Source organism: Salvia hispanica, chromosome 1 (assembly GCF_029641045.1).
Source record: "Salvia hispanica isolate PSC_SH4W2 chromosome 1, Shi_PSC_v1, whole genome shotgun sequence".
NCBI classification, from domain to species: domain Eukaryota; kingdom Viridiplantae; phylum Streptophyta; class Magnoliopsida; order Lamiales; family Lamiaceae; genus Salvia; species Salvia hispanica.
The window spans coordinates 33,202,479-33,221,110 of NC_142692.1; the positions used below are offsets into that span (position 1 = coordinate 33,202,479).

General features: G+C 34.5%; 1 protein-coding gene across 3 annotated transcripts; it reads left to right on the plus strand.

Annotated features, from left to right (window-relative positions):
• Nucleotides 1-2,153: 2,153 nt before the first annotated feature.
• On the plus strand, nucleotides 2,154-18,346 carry LOC125222029 (DNA-directed RNA polymerase III subunit 1). 3 transcript variants are annotated; one of them, XM_048124415.2, is made up of 28 exons: nucleotides 2,154-2,262; nucleotides 2,871-2,950; nucleotides 3,338-3,467; nucleotides 4,068-4,217; nucleotides 4,828-5,005; nucleotides 5,241-5,419; nucleotides 5,569-5,681; nucleotides 6,330-6,432; nucleotides 7,419-7,640; nucleotides 7,712-7,860; nucleotides 7,998-8,139; nucleotides 8,217-8,357; nucleotides 9,096-9,284; nucleotides 10,171-10,366; nucleotides 10,480-10,573; nucleotides 12,143-12,377; nucleotides 12,993-13,184; nucleotides 13,419-13,517; nucleotides 13,933-14,136; nucleotides 14,247-14,564; nucleotides 15,127-15,274; nucleotides 15,375-15,526; nucleotides 15,766-15,924; nucleotides 16,050-16,163; nucleotides 16,285-16,373; nucleotides 16,758-16,962; nucleotides 17,570-17,772; nucleotides 18,030-18,346. In XM_048124415.2, exons 2-28 carry the CDS (start codon nucleotides 2,877-2,879, stop codon nucleotides 18,076-18,078), a joined length of 4,227 nt encoding a protein of 1,408 aa, XP_047980372.1. In that variant the 5' UTR covers nucleotides 2,154-2,262; nucleotides 2,871-2,876; the 3' UTR covers nucleotides 18,079-18,346. The 3 variants fall into 3 exon arrangements, with proteins under 3 accessions (XP_047980372.1, XP_047980374.1, XP_088918943.1); XM_089062817.1 differs by lacking the exon at nucleotides 2,154-2,262 and adding an exon at nucleotides 2,320-2,530; XM_048124417.2 differs by lacking the exon at nucleotides 16,050-16,163.
• The last annotated feature ends 286 nt before the right edge of the window (nucleotides 18,347-18,632 follow it).

An 18,632-nucleotide genomic window follows, 5' to 3' on the forward strand; every position in this document is an offset into this window, starting at 1 on the left:
AAAGATGAAGGGTGAAAAATGGGAATATGGCAAAATAGTATAAGACATGTGGCATTGTCAAATAGGATCTTTAATGACAAATAGGATTAAAATTGACACATAGACAAACCGGGTTGGCCGTTGACCCGCCGGAGGAAATAGCAAACGATATGAAAGTTCGTGGTTTTAAATTCCAATTTCATAGTTTGTGGGAAAAACCAGAATTCAGTGAAAGTTTTTGGTTTTTAAAGCCAAAAACCCTATATTTTATATATATTTAAATATATATTATAATATATATTATGTACCGATATCTAATGAAATAGTTTCATTGTTTATAATTGCTGTAACATTTTTTTCAGTTGATTAAAAGATAATGGCAGATTTAGGTAATACTCCTAATATTTAATGCATATATGTAGTATATATGGCTATAGCGTAGTATTAAATATGGGATAATAATAATTTCCATATAAAAATCTATGTTGTTAACATTTGTGGAGGTGTAATTTCCAGCTGTTATATTTCCATTTGTCAATATGTTATAGGTTAGGTAGGACATACCTCATTTTCCCATTTTGGTATACCTTGACTAGAGAATTTTTTCTCCAATTATCACATAACTTAAAATTTTTGGCGATTATTTGCGGTTATTATTTACGTGGCATTATTTAGTGACTTGACATTTATGTGGTTATTTAATGACATGACATTATGACGTGACATTTTTGCTTCCATCAATGTGATGCATTACAAATTTAGAAAAATGACGTTGCTTTCCATTCTCAAAAATTTCGCCCTAATTCTTGTCAAATTTCTTCATTCTCACGTAATTTAGCCCTGATTATCTCAAATAAACTATGTTATGTCCACATTGGAAAATACCGGCATCCATTTCACCACATAATCGCCGGAAATTATTAAGTTATGGAACAATTGCGAAAGTATGATACGTTATGATTTAATTAGCTAACTTTATAAGATGCGGGATCGACCAGAAAACTGAAAGTTGTGATTTAATGAGCAATTTACCATAATTTATGTTAGTATAATTTTTTCAGATGAGCACAGATATTACAGTATATAGTTCCTTATTTTGATATAGCATATAATACATAAAATTGAAGATTAATATAAAATGAAAATGAAGTAAGAAGTAACTGGTGCGTAAGTAAATAATTAAGGTAAGATATATTTTATTGACGACAATGTTGAATAAAAATTACCACAAAAAAATATTGAATGTGAATGGAATGTGATGTTTAATTCAATTCGAATTAAATAATTTTTAGTTAATCCAATATTATACGATCAGTTGTGAGCTCTATACTATGAATAGTGGGGATGGATGGAATAGAATGTTTAAATTACTATAATTAGAAATAAGTTATGTATAAAATATCAATTTTATTATATTTTGTTAATTATTGTTCATGGTATTTTTGTTAAGTAGTATAGTAAATGGCTATGATTAGAAAAAAAAATATGTATGAATAAAACGATCAATATATTATATAGTACTTCCTCCGTCCGCAATAAGAGTCGCATTTTGTAATTTCGCTCAATCGCACGATAAAAATCACATTTTATTTTTATCATAGATGGTAAGTAGGACTCACATTCCACTAATTCACTTCATTCACGTTACATTATAAAATCAATAATATAAAAAAGTGAATCTCATATTCCACTAACTTTTCCACCTCACTATTGACTATGTGACTCCTAATGTGGGAGTATATTTATATATTCCACTAACTTTTCCACCTCACTTATATATCTTAAAATTCGTGCTCACCGAATATGTGACTCCTAATGTGGGAGTATATTAGATTTCTAATTTGAGCAATGGATTATTATCTTATGGTAAAATAATAAATTTATAATCAAACTTATATATTAAAAATAGGAGTTTAAAACAATAATAATGATTAAAATCATAAAATTTAATCAAAGTCTAATTAGTTTAGTAAGATTTGAAAATGAATTATTAACCCAGTTTCAATTTTTGCATTATCTAACTAGTTTGATAATACTTAACAGGACATTATTATACATTAAAATAAAATTGAAAAAATAGTTTTTCTTGCGTCACATAAGATAAGACATTGTTTGAATTTATATATTAATTGTATTTAATTTATACAAAAAACCAAAATATGACTTAATCCTTCCATTGCAAAGCCCAATTCCACTGCTAGTACAAAACAAATCAAAACAGCCGCCAATGCCCTTTTCCTTCTTCTTCACTAGATTTCTCTACAGACGTTTTTCTTCATTGCGGTATTCCTCTTCCCTTCTCTTTTTTATGTAATCCGCTGAGATTTATTCTGTAATATTCCATTAATTAGTGTTTGTGTTTGAAACAGTAGAAACTCAATCAAGCAATTCTACTCTTCAAAACTAGATTAAAAACGTAATTGCATACTAGGAAATAGAACTGAGAAAAACAAATAGGAAAAGCCCTAGAAAATTCTCCATCACATTTAGGCATACTAATGTTGAAGAAATATTTAAAAGCTGGAAGCTTCACACCCACTGCGAATAATTGGTAACAATTTTTTGTATATCTTATTCCTCTTGTATTTTACATTGAATTGAAAGATTAAAGTAGGTGAAAGTTCTTGAATTGTGCTAGCCAAGGGGGCGAGAATTTTCGACTTCATAGTAATTGGCTTTATGCAATGCTCAAACTTGTCTGGTAGAATTTGTGAATTGGGGGTATTTCATAGTAATTTGGAACTTCACCAAATATTTATGATTCAAAGTTTTGGAAAATTTCAGAGCGAAAAAGTGATTTTGTTATTAAAAAATATGATTCATGGATGTGCCAATTTGGAGATTTGAAAATCAAAATACTTGTTTCCATCATTTTATTTTGGCTGTTACAGGAGGAGATGAATGTTATAGATCAAGGCAGTATGCAGTTCACCAAGAAGCCATATGTGGAAGACGTCGGCCCCCGAAAGATGTAAGTACTTCTCTTGATACTTTGATAATGTGCAAAGTGGGTTTAAGTGCATTCATAGTCAATATGCCAGGATAAAGTGGGTTTAGTACATTCATATCATAGCGGATGTTAGGATCTCTTAAAGTAGTGTGACATGTATACCAAGCGTAGAGATATGGTGTTCTGGACATTCCAGCCACTTGCATGTCTGAGAATCTGAGAAATCTAAGACTGATTGGACAATCTGCTACAGTCTGAAATCCTTGAAATAACCAATTTTTTAATGAAAATAGTTTCTTTTTTAGTTTACTCAAATGATACTATTATTTTAGTTTAGTATAAGCCTACTACAAAAGTTTATCATGTCTTGGGATATTTTTTTGACTGGATTTTATTGCCATTGTGTAGAGAAAGTATTAAGTTCTGTACACTATCTGAGAAGGAAATATTAAAAATTTCTGAAGTTCAAGTTTCGCGCGGCATTTACTACAATGACGCCAGAAAGCCTGAAGCTAGTGGGTTGTTAGATCCTCATATGGTAATATCTTTTATCTCTTTCCTTCAAAGTTGTCATTTTACTTGTGTTTTTCCATCCTAGATAATAAGAGTTAAAATTTCAAAGTCCTTGTTGGTTTTCCATGATCTCCTTGTTGGGTTTCCATGATTCAGTAAGTCAAGGAAATAACAATATTCGGGAATAGAAGAAGGCAACAATCACATGGTTCTTTATTTTGCCATTTCCTAGCATAGATATTCCACCCAATTAATAGTATCTTGGAAATATATTTAGCCTGTAAGACCAATGTAGTTTTTCTTTCAGAAATGTAGTTTATTTGGGTTGATTTTGCTATATCCTTATTTGTAATTGTTAGGGATATTGTTTCGAGATTATGACAACTAAAGAGTGTGGAAATAGCTTGCATTTTGACGAAAGTATGTGATTTTTCTGCAACTTGATTCTTGTAGTTTCTTTATTCTTATCAGTACCATATTATACAAGTGTTTTTTTTACCAAGTCGTCTATCTGAATTTACTGAGAGATATTGACATTTGATAGGGCGGTTTTCCATAGCTCATAGATATTCGATAATCAATACTATAGCGTATTACATTTACATGTCATATTTTGGTATTTCAGGGGCCACCAAACAAGCTTGGCAAATGTGAAACATGTGGTGGAAATTTTCAGAACTGCCCAGGTCATTGTGGATACTTGAATCTAGCCCTTCCTGTATATAATGTCGGATTTTTGGCTACGATCGTTGACATATTGAAGTGCATTTGCAAGGTATCAAAATTTTGTGTCATTATCTCTTCTCCCAATCGTAATATTGTATCATATCAGACTTCTCATTCCTAGATATCTGAAAAATAGTATAAAGTGTCACTTTATCTCAAACTGAATCCATTTCGTAGGAGTTCACTTACTAGGCATTTTTACTACACTTGAAGTTACTTCTGTAGTACTTTTGGGACGCTGCTGCCCATGCGCTAGTTTTGTTCTAATATAAATGAGTTTTTGTATTAACAATATACCTAACATTGTATGCCCAAGAGAACACAGATGCTTGTTTCAAGTAAACCTTTGAAGTTGTTTTTGTGAAACTAAGCTTGTCTCATGATTAGGACTTTGGCAATTCCTTACTTATATATATTCCTTTCATCTTTCATCCTTCTAGTTGGTGACTATTAATTCGTTTCATTCTGTTAATGGATAACTAATTTGCATGTGTAGTCGTTGCCATATACCTTGTCTTGTACTCTTGTTGTTTGTATTAGTCCCTCTAGTTCTCTCCTTCGTGATCAATTTGTATTCAGATGAAGATTGGATATCCTAGATGGCGATTTTTCTTGATGGAAACTTCTCATAGGTTAACCTCATTTTTCTCTATTAACAGAAATGCTCCATAATACTCCTTGAAGAAAAAGAGCGGCGAGATTTCCTTAAGCAGATGAGAGGTCCAAAACTTGAGCATTTGAAGAAGGTTGAGTTACAGAAGAAAACAGTGAAAAGGTGTAATGGCATGGGAGGAACTAGGCGCGCTGTTGTGTGCTCCAGATGTGGATATATTAATGGTTAATACCCTACCTCTTTAAAACCAGCAATATTGCATATTTAATAAAACTTGCTTAAACTATGTGCATGTGTGTCACAATGTAAGCTATCTTTCATGGATATGGTTATGAACCTGAGATTATCGGTAAAATTGAATTAAAAGACATTGCAGAAGCTTAATCGCAGATTATAATATTTTTATTGTTATTATTTTCATATAATAAAGATGTCCCTAACAACTAGTATTTGTTATAGGTATGGTTAAAAGGGCACAATTGAAAATCGTACATGATCGTGCTAGAGTTGCTGACAGTGCTGATTGTAGCTTGGAGGAATGCCGTTCAGCTCTATCCCATACAAAGACAAATATGCCTTTGCCTTCATATCTTGATCCTAAAAGGGTCTATGAGCTACTGAAAAATATGCGTGATGAGGTACTTCCACATTTATGTTTCAGTATGATTAAGTCCTCAGTTTCAGTATGGTTAAGAGAACAATAACTGACATTTTTCATATTTTCCATTATCTATTTATTCATTCATTTCTCCTCTTGTTTCTTTCCTCCATTTTTTTTTTTCTTCAGGATTGTGAGTTGCTTTATCTAAATGATAGACCTGAAAAGCTTATGCTTACTAGTATTCTTGTGCCACCAACTTCCATACGACCTTCAGTTTTTGTGGATGGTGGAACACAGAGGTAATCCTGAGCACGAATACACACATTCTCTTGCCTTATATCATAATAGAGATATCAATTTGCTTTGATATTTGTTTCCATGGTCGAAATCATTGATCTCTCCATCCCTTTTCGAGAATTTTAGATACTTTAATCTGCTAATGATAACTCTGTATTCTCAAATGACATTTAATAAATCATACTCCCTCCGTCCCACAATGATTGTCACTCTTATTATGGGCACGAGTTTTAATAAATGTAAAGAAAAGTTGGTTGGAATAGTTAGTGGAATGTGGGACCCACTTTTTTATATTGGTTTTATTCTAAAATGTGAGTGAAGTGAGCTAGTGGAATGTGAGACCTACTTACCATTTATGGTTAAAGTGAAATGTGACAATTATTGTGGGACGGACTGAAATGGAAAAGAGTGACAATTATTGTGGGACAGAGGTAGTAGTTATAAATCACCTGATTTCTGTTATTGAAGAGAACTTTTTCCATGCCTCTTGGTTTTAGAGCATCATTTAGGCCATTAAGTTAGACACATAAATGAGCATTGATTATATGAAGATTGGGAAAAACTGCATAGATCTTCTTGGTCAAGGTCATACTTGTACAGTGTCTCTTGTCATCCACAACACTTTTCTGACTTTTGTTTGGCTTATGCAGTAATGAAAATGACATCACAGAGAGACTAAAATATATCATCCAAGCCAATGCTAGTGTTCGCTCAGAAATGGCAGAAACAGACTCTCAAAGCAACAGATGCATGGTATAATGCTGTTTATGTTTAGGTTCCTTTTTGTGATATCTTCCAAGGTGTTGTTCACTTTTGTTAGTTTAAAAAGTTAAATTGTTTCTGGTCAACAATTTGACATATGTCATCTAATTTAAGTTGATAAAAAGCTACAGTTTTATGACTATGCATGAGCCATTAGTGATGAACAAAGGTAATCAACTTTTTCTTGTTGTAGTAGACCAGCATGCCGTAAGCTGTAATTTCAGATTTGTCTTCTTCTGCACGTTTACTTGAGCATTTCACTTGGTTTTATTGTTTTCTGCTCTATGACTGTAATTTCTAGTTTGTTTGCCGTACCAGTCAACTAAGTCCCCATATAATCCTTAACTCGGTAAACATAGCCAAGCACATTTAAGGTCTTCAAAACAATTAGATCCACACGTTCTGGATTCTGATGGTCATACTTTAGTTTCTGAGAACTCTTTTCATGGTCAGTTAGCTGGTGGCTGTTTTTCCACTTTAGAGTGAATTTAAGAACTTGTCTTAGCAGAGAAAAGTGGGTGGTTTTATAACAACCACATCAGCAATCAACATTTGATGATTTGAATTCTATTCTGAATAATCCTGGACCACACCTGCAAGGTGTGAAGTTATAATTCTTTGTAAAAAATGGTTTGCAACTTACTTTCCTTCAATGATAATATGGCACCAGATGTAGATAAGGAACTGATCTTAGAAAGAATAAACAAGTGCTAAAAAACTTGTTTAGTTTTTGTGTGTTTTTGTCTATGTATCTAGATTAGTGGAACACTAGATTGATATATTTGCAATCCTTTTCATTATTTAAGGAAATGAATTATGAATATTCATATCCAGGAAGCTTTTGCTGCTTTCCTGCAGGTTACTGATTTTCTAGTAACGGATAGTGATGCATGTTAAAATGACCTTACCAACAGCCCTACTTGGTTTTTCTCAATAATTGACACGATATTGAAGATTCTCATGAAATGTTGAACCAGGTTAGCTGGCAGCTTCTGCAAGAGGAGGTTGCACAATATATGAATAGTGATGTTCGTGGATTGACACCACAACCTGCAAATAGTACTAGAAGACCATTGAGTGGTTTTGTTCAGCGTCTTAAAGGAAAGCAGGGGAGATTTCGTTGCAATTTATCAGGGAAGCGTGTAGAGTTTACTGGCAGGACAGTTATTTCTCCTGATCCTAATTTGAAAATTACTGAGGTAAAGTATTTTACTTTTATCTGTCATGCTGAAGATGCTTTGCATTTGGTGACAGACTTTCTGACTGACAGGTTGCTATTCCAATTTTAATGGCTCGGATTTTGACTTATCCTGAACGAGTTTCACACCATAATATTGAGAAATTGCGGCAATGTGTTCGTAATGGCCCCCAAAAATACCCTGGTGCTAAGTTTATAAGGACACCTGATGGTCATGAGATGTATGTGTTTACTGGTTTCATAAGTAATTTCTTTTTCTTTTTTCTTTTTTTTTCCTTTTTTGTGGTTTCTTTTACTTTTTTTTTATATTTTCTTTTTTGGAGGGTTTAACTTCTGATTGCTCTTGGTTTCCCTGTAGATCATTGATGTATTCTGCCCGGAAGCATCATGCAGATCAGTTGCAGTATGGGTGCATTGTGCATCGTCACCTTGAAGATGGAGATGTAGTTTTATTTAATAGGCAACCGAGTTTGCACCGAATGTCAATCATGTCCCATCGGGTATTTACTGCAAATGAAAATTGATATAATAACAGTAAGATACTATCAATTAAGCTCATTTTATTTGTTGTCTTCAGGCAAGGATAATGCCTTGGCGAACACTGAGATTCAATGAGTCAGTGTGCAACCCATACAATGCTGACTTTGATGGTGATGAGATGAATATGCATGTACCACAAACAGAAGAGGCCCGTACTGAGGCTCTTATGCTGATGGGGGTATGTGAATATTACTTTTGTTCATTGATTTGACTCAATGGTATAGTTTGAATCTTTTTATCCTCATCCTCTATTGTGCCCTTCACGGTATCCATAGTTAAGAGGCTTAGAGCACATAATCACTCATTCTGCAAACATGCTGAATAAGACTGAAGTCAAAAGTTTTCTCAATGTTACTATCTTTTTATCCATTGCCCCTTTTTCTTGGATTCTGCTAGCTGCAATACCTTTTTGACAATGGTAAGTAGTAGCTTGGAGGAAACATTAAATGGCTGACTTTGTGAATCGTGGTTAGTTTTTTCCGCAATAATGCCACCCAAAGCAAATGTTAGTAGCTAAAATCTTATACAAGCTGATTCAAGTAATCAACAAAATTTCACTTCATAGGAGGATAGATTGTCTGAATTGATTTAGGTCAAGGTGACCTTGGATGTCTGGAACATTAAAGTATAGGCAGCTTCTGTGTATAAGTTTGAGAGGTTAACATGGTGGGTGTCTATAGAATTATCCGATATCTAGCCATATTGATTAAGGTGCAACAATATTTGATTTCCTACTAATTAACCTAGGGCACAAACCATGTATTTCCATATCATTGTGAAATTGTGAATTAGTGATATATGGATGATTTAAATGTAAGCTGTATTTACAAGGAATATAAAAGGTAACAAGTAAATTAGCTTTTCCTGATTCACGAGTTCAAAATTTTTTTTTGTGTGGTCTTCATTGACACTGCAGGTGCAGAACAATTTGTGCACCCCAAAAAATGGAGAAATCTTGGTTGCATCAACACAGGATTTTCTAACTTCTTCCTTTCTTATAACAAGAAAAGACACATTTTATGACCGCTCGGCCTTTTCACTCATGTGTTCATATATAGGTGATGCCATGGACCCAATTGATTTGCCAACTCCAGCATTAGTTAAGGTAAACTTGCATTCTAATGCCACTATGCTTAGTGTGCTTCGAGTATTGTCTAGCATTGCTCTTGTACTGATCCATGTGCTGGTGTTCATTTAAAGTCTTTTCTGTATTTTTGGTGAAACTATTTCCTGCATCCCATCCATCTATGCTTTCTTTAACTAAGTTTCCAAATTAATTTTTTCGTCGTCCTTATATTTCATTAAATGCAATGTGTTGTCTGGTGCACTTACTTCATGCAATTGTTACATTTACTTTTCTGTTCTCTCATAACATCTAGGACCAGAACCTAGAACCAAAGTTATGTAGCTAAAATAAAGATATATTCAGGTCTGTAACTATATGGTACCCTTTTCCAGTAGTATAAGCACACATAAAGGTTGAATTTGGTAGCTTTATAGGTGATCAGGAGTTGCCTTTCCTTTTTTTGTTATGGATTAAATGTTGTGGAGGTCAGCCACTCCCAGTTACTTGTTACTATTATTGAGGACTGTTGTGCTGCTGGGTGGGAGGAGAGGTTTGATTGGATGCCTCAAGACCATGTACATAATGTGATCTAATGGTTAAATCAATGGTTAATTTTCTAATATAAAGATCTATCATAATGCAGCTTACAACTTAAAGCCTTACTTTTAATTATCTTTGACGCATCCATGATTTGTGGATAAGAGTTGATTGTTAGGACTAGAGTCATTTTGTACCGTGCTTTGCATTCCATGCATGTGTGATGTGACGAGGCTCATATTTACTTCTCTAGGAAGGTGTTGTTGCTATTGCCCCTTCAGTTTGTAGATTAAAAGCTGCTATAGTTACACATATTTCTCATGTTTCCTTCCCCATCCTCATGTGCTTGATGTATGCTTGTATCTGATTTAGATGTTTCTCATTGTAGCCAGTGGAGCTATGGACTGGCAAACAATTATTCAGTGTGCTATTGCGTCCCCATGCAAAAATGAGAGTATATTTAAATCTAACTGTAGCAGAAAAGTCATATGGGAAGTCTAGAGAAACAATGTGTTCCAAGGATGGTTTTGTGTATATTCGCAATAGTGAGCTCATCAGCGGGCAGCTTGGGAAGGCCACTTTAGGTCAGTATCATGTGTTTGCAATTTATGGAGTTGAAATTGTAGAAGTAGAGAGATACATTTTTTTTCTTTTTGTTGTTCGCTAAATTGCTTATTCATCCAATATATCATAACAGGTAATGGGAACAAGGACGGTATTTACTCCGTTCTTCTCAGGGATTATGGTCCTCATGCTGCTGCTACCTGTATGAATCGCATGGCAAAGTTAAGGTGAGATATATCAACATTGTATACAAATTTTTGCTTTGTGCATTTATTTGCCCTAATTCTGTAGTCTGTACTCCCTTTAATTGTGAGACAGCATGTACATCTCTGTGATTTTATGGTCTTATGTAACACTAGATATAAATTCCGTTTTCATCATTTTCAAGGTTACAACCTTGTTGAACACATGAAACATACTTCTTCGTAATTAATGTGTGCTTGGTTAAGTAAGTACTCCCTCTGTCCCATTAAATATGAAACATTTGCTTTTTGGCATGAGATTTTATGTAGTGTTGTTTTGTGAGTTAAGTGTAGAGAGAAAACAATAGAGATGATTTTGTTTCCATTATAGGAGACGTTTCATTTTTAGAGAGACAACCCTACAAGGAAAATGTTTCATTTTGATGGGACAGAGGGAGTATTTTAGTAGTGATATTGTTAAAAAGTGCAGCTTGAAACTTTTGCAAATTTTATACTCCCTCCCTCTGTCCCTTAAAAATCAGCCTAATGGGGTGTGACACGAGTTCTAATAGAAGTGGTTGGTGTATTGTGAGTAGAAAGTATCCCACCTTAAATAGTGCTAGTAATAATTAAAAAATGTAATGTGAGTGGAGAAAGTGGTGGGCTATGTGGTAGAAACTAGAAGGGGTAAAAAAGTAAGTTGATATATTGAGGGTAATAGACTTAATAGGTTGTGGGGTAGTGTTTGTAAATGGAAATGGACTGACTTTTGTGGAAGTACAAAAATGGCAAAAACTAACTATTTTAGTATTTAAGTGACGATGGAGTATTTTTCTTTAGCATATTTAAATAACAAGATGCTTAATTTGAGCAGTGCTTCCCAAACTCAGCAATTGTAGAATCACGTGAAAAAAAATCTATCTGCCAGCATCAGCATGTAGTTGTTATTATAAGCATCATGATCAATATTAACGAAGTATGCACAAGTATCATTCTATTGTCCATGTCGTCTTGTGAATTGATATTGAACCATCCAATTATAAACATAAACTTAACTAGAATGCATTTACATCAACCATTACACAGCTGGATATCTTTGGTGTTTTGCAGATTTCATTGTTATATTATGACATTAAGCTTAAGTAGGTATTGTTATATCTAAATCATTCTTTGTTAGGTGATGCTAGATAGTCCCCATGTTCTCGGGTCTTGTTCTTTCTTTGGAATCTACAAAGTGGTACCCAGGAAGAATATGGAAATCCATAGACGTATTTAATGACTGAAATGACATAAAATCTCAACAAATAATGCATGCAGCTATATCTGTGTACTTGTGTACTCGTGCAACTTTCTTGCCTGGAACTAGAAAAGAGTTAATGATGCATCATATTGGCTCCAAAAATTTCAGATCTTAGGTGAAGAAAATAAATGGAATCCACTGGAACTTTAGTATTGAATTGTAGAATGAGATTTATGATTTAGGACTGAGGAACTTAGCCTAATAATAAAATTTATGTGGTAGGACTTCAATTTCTTTCTATTAGTTTTAATACTCGCACTCCTGTTCACTTGAAGGAATTCAAAGTTGATTTTATTAATGAATTTATGTTATAGTGCACGATGGATAGGAAATCATGGTTTTTCAATTGGGATCGATGATGTTCAACCTGGGGTTACATTAAACAAGGAGAAGAAGGCGACTCTGGACAATGAGTATGGTCATTGTACCGATTACATAAGAAGTTACACATCTGGAAGTCTGGAGCTGTTACCCGGCTGCAATAATGCTGAGACTCTTGAAGCCAAGATAACTGAGACACTTAATAAAATTCGAGAAACTACTGCCGATGTAAGTTTTATGTATTCTCTGACATTTGTGAGAATTGGTGCTCCCTTGACTTTTAAGTAATCTTTGCGAATTCACTTCTGGGCGGACAACTAGCTTCTATTGGCATAAATTGCCTTGAAAGTCTACGATATATGCATGAGATTGTAGGTTTAGGTTATATTGGTACTACTACTTGGTAGGAGAGTTTATGGCTCTTCAACATCCCTCTGCGTTTTTATCTTTGTGTATAAAAAATTTAGTATTGGCTGTTAAATTTGTTGTATGTTGTGTCATGTCGTGTTGTTTCATTACTATGTGACTATGTCAACATGAGGACTATAAGACAAAACTATTGAGTATTTATGTATTTTGGTTCCAATGCCTTCTGGAGATTGTTATAACATGCAGTATCATGTCTTATGATGTGTTAACACAGATATTTATCCTTTTATTGAGGTCAAGTTACTTTTTTCGTAACATAATCTGTTTGTGCTTGTTACTGCTTCAAAGATTATGCTCAGTTTGTGATAAGACTTGTGGAATCACAGCTCATGTCAAAAAATGGTTACCATTGTATTTATTGTTGTGGTCCAGCACAATAGATGTGCTAACTCATTCTTGATGTTGTTTTGGTAGGTTTGCATGAAGAATTTAAATTGGAGGAACAGCCCTCTAATAATGTCTCAGTGTGGTTCTAAAGGTTCTCCTATTAATATCTGCCAGATGATTGCTTGTGTTGGTCAGCAATCTGTAGGAGGTCAGAGAGCTCCCAATGGGTTTGTTGATCGAACACTGCCTCATTTTGAAAGAGGAGCAAAAGACCCAGATGTATGCAACTCTCTCACTATGTTATTTTTGATAATTTTATTAAGTTTTTTGGTAGTAATAGTGGACCAATTGTTGCTGCATCATCGCTTGCTTATTCAATTTGAGTAATCTGACTTTTACATTGCAGATAGATATGGTCAAATTATCCTTAATATGTTTCAGACTCTCACATACATTTTCATATGGAGAACTACCCTCCACACTAGCTAAACTTCATCTTATGCTTATTGTCAGGCTAAAGGCTTTGTTCAGAATTCCTTCTACACTGGTTTATGTGCGACTGAATTTTTTTTCCACACCATGGGTGGTAGAGAAGGTCTTGTGGATACAGCGGTATGTGTATTCTTTCTTTTCTGAAAAATTTACTCTTTAAACTGAGAGTGATGGGTAGTTTGCTCTTTATAAGAATGCTTATCTTGAGAATTGCTCTTTATACTCTCTCTGTCCACCATTTAAAGAGCCATTTTGACTCGGCATGAGTTTTAAGAAATTGTTTGACTTTGTGAAGAAAAGTAAAGGGAGTAAATGAGTGGAATGTGAGACCCATTTAAACTATTAGTTTTATATTGAATTGTGAATATAAAAAGTTGGTGGAATATGGGGTCCACATACTAAAAGTGGAATAAAGTAAATGGTTCTATAAATCGTGGACAAACCAAAATGGCAAAAGGGTTTATCATAGGGTATTTTTGGGTGCTTATTACTAGAGTGTTGAGAAGACATTTAGAGCTTTCATCTGCTGTTATAGGTGAAAACAGCCGATACGGGTTACATGTCTCGTAGATTGATGAAGGCTTTGGAGGATCTATCTATCTTTTATGATAATACAGTGAGAAATGCTAGTGCTTGCATTGTGCAATTTGCCTACGGTGGTGATGCTATGGATCCTGCACAGATGGAAGAGAAAAGTGGGCTCCCGCTGAACTTTGAAAGATTATATATGAAAGCCAAGGTAACAGGATCCATCTTTTTGCATTAATCTATATGGAAGTTAATTATCTTGACCAAGTTTGGATTTTGATAATATACTTATTTATTTTCTTTTGTGCTATGATTTGACAGGCTACCTGCCCTGCAACAGAGCAGAAGAGTTTAACGACTGATGAAATTGAGAAAATAGTTGAAAACACAATCGGGAGAAGACTAGTAAAATCATCCATGACTTCTGAAGGAGAGTCTTCTCATTCATTAGAGCCAGCATCTAAAGATGAATGTTTGGCAGCTTTTGCAGAGTCAATAAGAAATTTTATTAAGAAAAAAGGGCCTAGCTCAGTTCGTGAGAAACTGAAATTGGGTGAAGGGGGACATTCTGAAGAAGATAGACACTATCTGGAAAATGTTGCCTCTAATATATCTGGGATAACTCAGCGACAATTAATGGTACTTTTCTTCTTGGTTCACTCTCTAAGGATTCCTGCATACTTTTTGAGCACTCCTTGTTGCTTAAAGTTTGGTTAGGAGCATGTTTGCAATTTGGTTGTATGAAGTCTTGCACAAAGGAAAAATATGACGAGAAATCTTGAAGTTAGGTTAGGAGCACATTTGCAATTTAGTATTATTATTGCATTGATCCTACATCTTCAACTTGTTCTCGCTGTGACTCATTTATAATGCTTCCATTATAGAGTTCCTGAAGTGAAGCATATTTTGGGCGACAAATCTTTTTTCTTAGTGCATATTTAACATCAAATCATATCTTGAATTGATAGTTGTAATTTTTTTTGTGAAATGCCTTCTATCAATCTAAAAAATATTTATTATGAGTGCCCTATTAGGATATAAAAGTTCTCTATTTTCTTTACTATTACTCTCTGATGATATATATACATCTACAAAATATTATCATATGTATAATCCTCTCCTGTGTAACTATGTTTTATTCATACAAGGTACATGGTATAATCCTGACATGCCACTTCTTTTTTTATTTTATTGGTTTCAGGTCTTCCTAGAAACTTGTATATCTCGTTACAATTCCAAGAAAATTGAAGCGGGAACTGCAATAGGAGCCATTGGAGCTCAGAGTATCGGAGAGCCAGGAACGCAGATGACCTTAAAAACTTTCCACTTTGCTGGAGTCGCAAGCATGAGTATCCTCAAATATGATTTTTTTTCTAGTGTTGTTATTTACACACCTAACCTTTTATCTGGTTTCTTCCGATATGTTTTGTTAACTTAATCTTGAAAAAGATGTTACCCTTGGGGTTCCTAGGATTAAAGAAATTGTTAATGGTGCTAAAAATATCAAGACACCAATTATTACTACACATCTGGATGTTAACAACAATGACATAACAGCTAAAATGGTGAAGGGGCGTATTGAGAAAACCCTTCTGGAGCAGGTATACCATTTTATGATAATCGATTCAGCTGTGAGTGCATGCTTTAGATCTTGTTTAATGTATTTTGATATGTTGAAAATCCTAGTAGCTTGAGATCTTTCTCTGAAAGTAGAAGATAATTAACCTTAGTGTTTAGATTGAACTTTTACTTAACAATTATTCTGTGATTTGCTTTCTAGATTCATTCATTTAGACAATACTGAAGTTGCTTTTGTCTTGGTCTTCTTTGTGTTCTTTAGGTAGCCCAGAGTATAAAGACTTCACAATCGTCGAGGTCAGCATCCGTTGTTGTAACACTTGACATGGGTAGAATAAAAGAGGCTCACCTACATATTGATGCGTACACGGTAAAGGATTCAATACTACAAACCACCCCAAAGTTAAAACTGAAAGAGCAGGTGCAATTTTCTTGCTTCGCCACTTTATTTGTGTTTATTATGGATATACTGGCATGCTTCTCTTTCTATGGTTCCTGTTCTGAATTCTCACTGTTATAATTGATTCTACTTCATGTTTATGATAGCAAATTAGAGTAGTGGATGAACGAAAACTTCAAGTCGATCTGAATGATGATAAAAGTAAACTTCAATTTGAACTCAATGGGCTTAAGAATAAGCTCGCCAAAGTTGTAGTCAAGGTGAAACCAGCAAAATTCAATTTTTTAATATCCTTTTTCCTTTTGGTATTTGGCTGGCCTGTCAATAGTTTCATTCAAGAGAGTACTAATTTCTTTCGTGGGTATTTTCTATAAATGGCAGGGAATCAGGACTGTTGAGCGGGCTATAATACTTAATGAATCAAAAGAAAAAGATCCCGCGTGCAAAAAATTGACATTACTAGTAGAGGGGTAAGTAGCAGTAAAACTTTCCAGTCTTGTTCTTTTTTTTTCTTGATTACTGAGTGTTTGATAATGGAAAACCTTGTAGAGTTTTTTGAGACTGAAAAATTGAGAGGAAGGTACACTCGATTTCTGATTGTGCTTGATTATTGGTGTTTGTTGCGTCAGTGTGTACTTTTGGTTTGTGAAAATAAACAAGGAACAGCACCAGAGATAGCGTAGCTGTGTGTTTGTAGATGAGCAACAATAAACAACTCTTCATTTTCCTTGAATATGAACTGCGAATTAGATATGTAGCAGAACCTATAGATAAAAGTGGAGTATGATTTTATCATAATTCTTGCATGTAATAGTTTTAGGCATGCAATTTCAGCATTATATGTTTACGTGCAGGAGTGGTCTTTTGTCTGTCATGGGCACTGAAGGAATTAATGGTCACAAGACAGTGAGTAATCACATCATGGAAGTAAAACAGGTACTTGGAATTGAAGCTGCACGGAAGAAAATAATTGATGAGATAAACTACACCATGTCAAGCCATGGCATGACCATAGACATACGACACATGATGCTGCTGGCTGACTTAATGACATTCAAGGTTATTTTGTTTTCTTTCAAATTGGAAATGTTTCTTGTTTATGACCGCAAGGATATGCATATTTTGTCTCTCTAGCAACTGTGAGGAGCTCGTCTAGAGGTCTTGTCAAGTGTTGAGGAAGCATCCAAGACGTCATTTGTTCTCTACCATGAACACCAGACTGCCTCAATGTTTATTATACTTTTTATGTTTGTCATGTTTTAATTCTATCACGTGTTTAGTAAGGGTTTAATGAAGAGAGTAGAAATGGCCTAGTTCTGACCATGATGGAAGTAGGATAATTGTGAAAATAGTTATGTGAAGATATGATAAAGGAAATGCTAATTCTTGATTAGGTCAATATCTCCCAAGTTCTGTTGTCGATTTCTTGATTCTCATAAAAAACATATGCCAATTAAACTTTCTTGTCCATCATCTCCGATGGCCTTCCCCGATGCCCTGTTTGTGTGTCCCTTTCTGATTACATTGTATGCGAAACTTCTTATAACAAGAAGTTAATGATGAGCTGATTTCCTTGTTCGATTATGATTAAATTTGTTTACGCCATTAAACTCGAAGTTAATGATGGTCTAATTTCCTTGTTTTTTGCATATGCTGGTTATTTCAGGGTGAAGTGTTGGGTATGACAAGATTTGGTGTGGAGAGAATGAGGGACAGTGTCTTGATGCTCGCTTCATTTGAAAAGACCGCAGATCACCTCTTCAACGCTTCTGTGAATGGGAGAGTCGATAAGATTGAAGGAGTCTCTGAATCCATCATCATGGGCATACCCATGCAAGTTGGAACGGGAATGCTTAAAGTGAAGCAATGGTGAGTTTTCTGTATATGAGCTTCTTCTACTCACAATCCTTCAATTTATCCTAAACAATCAATCAATCCAAATAAAACATGAAACAATACAATATCTCGTTGAACTGTAACTTCTTCCATGATTCATCTATATTTAACAATTTGTTTAAATTCTCGTCCGTGCAAGTTTTTATGCTATAGACGTGCTATCTATCCTTGTTTATGACAGTTTGGATTCACACTACTGTTGTGCTAATCCTTGACTATTATCTATGCAGTGTGCCGTCTGTTAAGTTTACGTACGCTCCAGATCCAATTATACGATGACATTCTGGGAAGGGATTTATTGCTTTCCATTTGGTTAGCAGATCATCATCTCCCTAACTGTATATATTTAGTAGGAGTTGAATTTACAGTTGCTCACATTCTGCAGAAATCTGTGGGTTGTCGAATCAGATGAGCGCAAATGCCATCTCACATTCGACTTCTATAGCCGAATGCATCAGTTTTGGAAGTTTTCCGTGGCTTAGAATAGAGCAGATTAGAGACTTAAATGGTTGCATTATATCCATATTTTTTTGAATACTTTGCTCCATTTTTGAGCTTCAGTCATTTTTCGTCATCTCGTTAGGCGCTAGAAAACACGATGAGCACGGAATGAATAATTCGAAAGACATGAAGAAACTCCTCATGTGACATATAAAACCACATTAGGGCACATTAGCATGTGTCTCTCCATGAGTGAAGAATGAGTATATTAATGTGACATTTCAAACAAAAATGTAGGCCAAAATGAGGTAATAAGTGATAAGGTGCTAGCATACCAAACAATAGATGTAGGGCCATGATGGATGGATTGATGGATGGATGGGCATGCCTTG

Coding starts and splice junctions, on each gene's coding strand:
- LOC125222029 (XM_048124415.2), top strand. CDS start 2,877: ATGAATGTTATAGATCAAGGCAGTATGCAGTTCACCAAGAAGCCATAT. Junction 7,861..7,997: donor ACACCTGATGGTCATGAGAT/GTATGTGTTTAC, acceptor GTTTCCCTGTAG/ATCATTGATGTATTCTGCCC. Junction 16,374..16,757: donor TTGACATTACTAGTAGAGGG/GTAAGTAGCAGT, acceptor GTTTACGTGCAG/GAGTGGTCTTTTGTCTGTCA.